The sequence below is a fragment of the Amborella trichopoda genome, chromosome 4 (assembly GCF_054954075.1).
Source record: "Amborella trichopoda isolate Santa Cruz 75 chromosome 4, AtrichopodaSantaCruz75HAP2 v2.0, whole genome shotgun sequence".
Classification (NCBI taxonomy): Eukaryota; Viridiplantae; Streptophyta; class Magnoliopsida; order Amborellales; family Amborellaceae; genus Amborella; species Amborella trichopoda.
Window position 1 is genome coordinate 57,068,894 of NC_142339.1, and position 7,536 is coordinate 57,076,429.

At 33.6% G+C, this 7,536-nt stretch overlaps 1 protein-coding gene across 1 annotated transcript in view; it reads right to left on the reverse strand.

Moving 5' to 3' along the window:
* LOC18422403 (uncharacterized) overlaps positions 1 to 5,136 on the reverse strand; it is a 28,670-nt gene extending 23,534 nt beyond the window's left edge. Inside the window, exon 1 of the mRNA XM_088864670.1 lies at positions 4,177 to 5,136. Coding sequence (XP_088720796.1) covers positions 4,177 to 4,679 — 503 coding nt within the window. The 5' untranslated portion in view covers positions 4,680 to 5,136. The remainder of the gene's footprint in view (positions 1 to 4,176) is intronic.
* Positions 5,137 to 7,536: the final 2,400 nt, after the last annotated feature.

The window sequence follows — 7,536 nt, forward strand, 5'->3', positions numbered from 1 at the left end:
CTTGATTGCGAGGTAAAAATAAAAGAGGACGTAGCGTTGAGATACATAGTATTATCCATTTTTGTCCTTGATGATTCTCCTGACAACCTCGAATGAATGCCATTATTTGTTTTGGTAAGATATATTATTATCTTATGGGTGCGGTTTCTATAAAGTTGCAATCTTAAACAATCCAATTAAGGTACACCTTAAATTTTTATCATAATATGTAATTTTGTTGTAAAAACTTCTTAGTATCATCTTAAAATATATTTTCATACCTAATTAGAAAATTTTAAAATCCAAAAATAGTTAAAATCAAGTAGATCTATAAAGATATGAAAATCTTGAAAATTAACAGTCTAGATAATGTGTTGCAAGATGCACTATTTTTGGGACTCAAAATTTTTTTTTTTTCATATTCATACATCTCGATGTCAAGATGATCGATTAGAGGTTTTTTTCAATATTAAAACAACATTTCCGATAGATTTTTGAGGTCCATCTGTGGTTCTACATTTTAAGGTTGCAACCTTATTAAAACTTTTCCCTTGTCTTAATACAACAAACACTCGTATAAAAGATAGGTGCTTAGTACTTATATACTTTCACAAAACTATAAAGAACCATAATGCAATACTATTATTTGTTGGAATTATGGCCTTTCAAGGCCTTGTCTTTTGCCGGCATAATTCTAGGTCACAGTGGGAGTGACTATGAACGTTGAAGCCACCAGAATCTTTGCAGGCTAGGATCCAGATAAGCCCAAATAACCTTGATTACATGAGGCGACGTTCGTCGGCCATGTTATGAACGAAGACGTTTAAGTTCTCTAGTCAGGTTCGGTGTGTGAGCGTAGCATGTGATGTGAGCCACGGCTTGGGGATCAGTAAATCCCAATTTATTTGAGATATTTTTCTGTGTGTGAGGGAAGCCTTATGTAAGTAATCTGGGCTCTTAGAGGACATAAGACCAAATCATTGATGTGTGTAGTTTGCTTACGGAGTGTGCACTAGACACTCACATTTTGAAAAGCTGTTATGATGAGGTACAATCCACCTATCAAAGCTGTGTACGTGCGTTAAGAGAGGACCCCCTGCATCTGCAAGAGTGCCTGTCCTCGAGTAACACCTATAATCCACTGAACACCCAGGGATCCAACCACCTATCGGTTAGCTTTGATAGGTCCAATCATATCCTGACTTAAGTATGTGACACATAGGGGCCTTTTGAGTTGATATGAGAAAGTGGTATGGGTTTTCGGATCTAACCACTTGAAGAATACTAATTTTGCAACAGTATTTATGTGCAGTGTCAGACTGTGATATTTTGATGGAAAATGGTTAAAACTATTTTATCATAGTTTTAGATAGTTTTTGAAAATTTTATTTTAAGGAAAAATGATTTATTGAATTTGTTATGTGGTAATTTCAAATTTAGGACAATCACATCTATGGTGTGTATCACACAAGTGGCCAATATGTACCACACCTGCAACCACTGGACTGCCACATCATGACCTTATGGGTAGTGCACATAATAATGATATGTGTAGTATTTGTAGCATATGTGTGTGGCACATGTGTGGTGGCATGTGTGTAGACACATGTAAATTGTAGAATTTTGAATTTCCAAATCTATTTAATCTAGGAATCATGTGATTGGTGGGTCCATATATTTTTATAAAATGAAAGCATGTGATGGGTAGTGAGAAGAAAAGAAGATACCTCATGGCATATGATGATTCTCTCTTGGAAAATGACACTTCATAAGAGATGAAGTGGAGTGCAAGTATGAATGAAAAGATGGAGAGAGAGGGTGGCACCCCCCTTACCTTATATGATCTTGTCTTTTGAATTTGAATTAGATGGTGGTGATTAAGAGATTTCAAATTCAATGGTTGTGATTTGCTTAAATTCAAAATTAGGGTTTGAAGGGTACTTGTGTAATTATGAAAAATTTAGAGGTGACTTATGGGCATGGTGATAAATGTATGTTTGATCGTCACAATTTATATGATAGCTACCAATAGTGATTGATAAGGCTAAGCCTTTAACCTCTCTCAACTCGAATCACTCATTGGTTGGCCAATATCTAATCTAGATTAACGGCCACACTTGGAATATCTATAAATAGGATCTATCCACCTCATTACTCTTTTCTTTCTTTTTTTCTCTCTCCCCTTTGTTCACTTGTGAGGCTCCCTTAGATGGGCCACGCCCCACTCCATCCTTCTCTTCATCCGTTCCATAAGCCTTAAAGATCTTTTTGAACTTGAGTGTACATAGTATTGACTTGATGGAGGGATAGCTCCAAGATAGGCCACACACCTACCCATGCACTTACTTTGTCACTTAAATATGAAGGAGTTGTTGTAAATAACGATAATACTAAGCTCACTTACCTTATCCTTTCTACTTTGAAGCTCATTGATTGTTGCATTTAAAAGGTCTCTATAGTATGCATCTAAAGGTGTAGTTTTGAGCAATGGCTCCTCCAAACTGTTATGGACTTTATATGTTGCTGGAAATTTGAGTACTTTCATCTATAATAGTGACATCTAGCTGGGATTTTGAACTTTATTTGCCCTCTTGATCCAATCTCCTGTTACGATGTCCCTTGCATTTGTGGTTGCTATGGGGTGTGTTTTGGTGCGGTTTTGGAACGTGTTTTAGAGATTTCCTGAGGGCCTGTCCCTTACTGTAAATCTGATTGTCTCAGGCCATAATATTGAGTTGTGAATGTTATTTAGGGCTTATGTTGCACTCTCCCATGCCCCTTTATTGGTAGAAGGCCATAGCAGACCTTTGCGTTAAAAATACTTGTTTTCTATCCCACGTGATGTTCATTTGGCCCATATTTGATGTTTGACTACTTGTTAGTGTGGCATTTTGTTAGCGCTATCGGTTAGGAGTGATAACAAGGGTTGTACTGAAACCGTTGTGTTAGTCGCGTTGTGATTGTTAATTAAAACGGCTTCCCATGACCATGTCAAACTCGTACCCATTTGGTTCTATTTGTCTTATATTTTTTTTAATATATTGTGAGATGAAAAGTGTTGTAATAGACCCATCATTGTGAAATTCTTGTTGAAAATTATTTAGTGGAAGACAAGGGTAACCTTCTTATTTCTCAGTAGTCATTGAGGTTCTCTAAAGTTTTTTTGGAAAGTGAACTGAACATTTTTATTTTCTACTCCTTGTGTGGAGTCTTTAGTACCGCTTCATTATTTTTCTGAAAATGTAGAAGAAAAAAAACAAAAAGCTAGATTTATAAGAAATTTTAGTGATTTTTTGAAATTTATTAAAAGAGCCGATTCTCCAATCTGGATCATCGATCCGATCTAATTTTCCTTATGGATGATCCGGTCACCAATCCATTTTTTTAAATATTGATATAGAAAATTCAATTTTTTTCTTTTTCCAAATAATCATAAGGTGGTTGAACCTGACCACAAGTAAAATGTATTCTCACCGGTGACCCAGTTCGGAACCAGTTCGCTTGTCTATTTTAGTGAGAGGCCGAACCGGTATGTTTACCACAAGTTACAAACTAGGGTACTTTTGGAAAAACTAAAAAATACAAAAATAGTACGAGCATAAAACATTAGAGATTTTTTAAAATTTCACATATTTATATGGAACATTTGCTAAAAATTCAATCCATTTCCTAGGTAATTTAAAAAGTTAGCTATCACATGCATAGTTGTCGGAGGATTGGACCAGCCACCAAACATATGATTCAGGAATTTAATTTCAACTTAAAAAATATATAAAAACAATGCACTTTCATGCAAATACCATATAAACAAATTCAATGAAAAAATATAAAGGAAAAGTAAAATTCAGGCCAATTCCAAAATTTTAAAAAAGGGATTGTCTACTAACCATTTATCTTGTGCATAGAGGTCACTGTTATTCTCACTCGTTAAATCTTGTGTCATTATCATTTTTACCCATTAGATGTTAGATGTATTTGGGTAAGCCATGAATTTCGAGATTTATTATTATTTTTTTTAAAAAAAACTTTGCATCTAAAACTCTTGCGACCACCCATTTTGACCACCCATTTTGAAATATGAGGGACAATAATAACCGTGACAAAATACAAATACAAATGGTAATTTTGTGAACAATCCCTTAAAACATCTACATCTCAGCAAATTAAATCAAAGAGCAGCACGCAGAGGTTAATTACCTGCTATAATCCTCAAATCTTGGCCCCCATATCTCTGCAACTTGCTTCAAACCCTCCTCCCATTTCGCGATTGTTTCCAAACAGTAATCTTCACTCTTTCTATGCATCCGAAAAGCCTTCTTGAAAGGCCCTCTATTCACATCTCTCAAATCATCAGGCCCAACATTATAGTAAACAGGAATCAATACCCCCTTGCTCTCTCCGTTCTCTCTCTCATCAACCATCATTCTCACCTCGTCCAAGCACCATGGGGACTCTGCAAACCCTTTGCTCAGCAGAACCAACCATATCGACGAAGCCCTGATTGCTTCCACGATCACTACGCTTAAGTTCTCCCCCTTTCTAATCTCGTGAGAATCGACGAAGCTCAACACTCCCAATCCACTCAGATCGCCATGAATCTTCTCGGCGAGCTTCTTGAGCTCGGATCCCCTGTGGCTTATGAACGCATCATATTGAATCACCCTTCCTCGAACCTGGTCGGAAACAAGAACCTCCTCCATTCCCTCTGGTAAAGAATTGGCAACAAAGCCAGAATCTGAAACTGTAACCTAGGGTTGAAGAAGCATAAAGAAACGATTCAGGTTGAAGAAGTCGAGGAGATGAGAAATTCTTGCATTGAAGAGAAGATGGTCGGCATGGATTGGGGTTAGGGTTAAGTTGCATGGAAGCCATTTTTTAGTAAAAGGAAATGGAATTGAAAGTAACGCAATTTTAGGGTTTAAAAAAATAAGACGACATCGACTTGCAGAGCTTTCATTGCAGAAGGCCTAAGCTCACGAGTTAATCTAACGTCCCTCGCTTATCTAACGTCCATGTCTAAGATGATGTAAAGAAAATGTTATATCCACTAAAAGTTAAAATGAACACTAAAAAAAAGGAATTTAAAAATAATATTTATATTTTTTGAAAAAGACATTCTAAATTTAGATTAGAGAAAATGACCTGCTTGCTTATCTCATGTCCATCTGTAAGATGGTTGTCCAAAGAAAATGTTATACCTAGGGAAGAAAGGAATTCAAAAAATAATATATATATTCTTTGAAAAAGGCATTCCAAATCTAGATTAGGGAAAATGACCTACTTGTAGGAGTGGGAACGGGTTCAGACTGCCCGACCCGAAGTTATTGGACCCGGACGAGGGTCTGGACCCAACCTAAAAATGAAAATAATATATAATTGTTGTGTTAAATATATATATATATATATATATATATATATATATATATATATATATATATATATATATATATATATATATATATTATATTTTCTATATTATATATAATTTATAGAATAACACTATTTGGGTTAGGCCCACATGGACCCGAATCCAACCTTCTGGGTCTAAGTTTTTGGACCCATACTCAGACCCGACCCATTGCCACCCCTACCTACTTGTTTATCTAACGTCCAAGTCTATCGATATCAAAAAATATTGTAGCCACTAAAAGTTAAAATGGACAATGAAGAAAGAAATTTAAAAAATCATATTTATATTTTTTGAAAAAGACATTCTAAGTATACGTAAGGGAAAATGACCTACTTGTTTATGTACCGCCCATGATTAAGATGGATGCCAACAAATGCTATATCCACTAAAAGTTAAAATGGACAGTAAATAAAAGAATTCAAAAAAGGAAAAAATTTACATAAGGTTGCAACTTTAAAATGTAGAATTACAAATGTATCTCAAAAATATATCAGAAAGATTGTTTAAATGTTAAAAAACAGTCTAATTGATCATCTCAACGTTGAGATTTATGAATATGAAGAAAATAAAAGTTTTTGAGTCCCAAAAATAGTACATCTTGCAACACATTATCTAGATTGTCCATTTTCAAGATTTTCATATGTTTATAGATCTACTTGATTTTAACCATTTTTGGAGTTTAAAAATTTCTAATTAGATATGAAAATAGATTTTAAGATAACCTAAAAATATTCTAAAATAAAATTAAATTTTATTATAAAATTTGAAAGTGCACCTTAATTGGATTGTTGAAGGTTGCAACCTTATAAAAACCACACCATTCAAAAATTAATATTTATATTTTTTCCAAACAACATTCCAAATTTAGATTAGGGAAAATGACTTTATACCCCTCCTTGTAATTGCCATCCTATTAGACCTTTGGGTTTACCAAAATCCATTGTACCTCTCAAGTTAAAAACTTTAGGACCTTTAGGCCCCCAATTATATTATCCTTTGTTTTTTTAACAAATGTAATCTTTTTGTTTTACAAAATGTCAAACCTATCTATTAGTCAATTCCCTTTCTTTTTTTATTCTGTTGCCCAAAACCAATTTTAACTCTTTTGTCCCCACTCTATAAATTTAGACTCGAAAATAAAACGGTTTTTTTTTTTTAATATTATGACCTATTTTACAATTGCATCAATACTTTCTGAACTTGTTAAATGATAAATCAAAATCTTTATTTCCTATTATTGATGGATTATTATTATTATTATTATTTATTAAAGAATATTATTAAAATACCAATAAAAGATGAACTATTTAGCAATTAATATATTATTGTTGTTGTTGCAGCTATTAAAATTTGTATATAAAGTCATAAAAAAACATATATATATGATTAATGGATGGGTTAGGCATTTAGTAAAACAAAACGATGAAATTCTAAAAAGAATAAAAAAAATATAATTGAGAGGTTAACTGCCCCAAACTTTAAAAGTTGAGGGGGTACAAGAGGTTTTAGTGAACATGATGGTCTAATAGGATGGTTTAATAGGAATGAAAATTATATGGAAGGGGGTGTAGGTCATTTTTCCTTTAGATTATTGTCATGTCATGGTTACAATTATCGAAATTTTGGATTTTAAATACACCCTTGAGATATATTTTGTAGGGAGACCACACAAAAATAGTATGTTTCGGCCACCTCACTAAACACTTTTCCTTGGAAATAAAAAAAAACTCATAAGCTTACTTCATTTTGGGAAAGTCCACGGATAGAATGCGCGGGCGGAGACCCGCCCAACTAACGAGGTGGACTTGAAGCGGGTGCATCCCTGCTGCGTGTTGGTTCTAACAATAGTTTAACTAATATGATACTTTTAGGGTGTGTTTGATAACAGGAAGTGTTTATCTAGAAGTTTAGAACTTTTTAATACTTTTCAAATTTCGTATTTGATAAAAAAATTGAACTTCAAACAAAACTTTCAAAAACTGTTGAAGTTCCAATCTTGTTTTAAAAACAAAACTTCCAACCCAAGGGTTGGAACTTCAACATGGAACTTTTTTTAATGAAAACCCCCCATATATAAAATGTATATATTTTATTGTATAATATACAACATAATTTATTGTATAATATATAATATATTTTATTATATA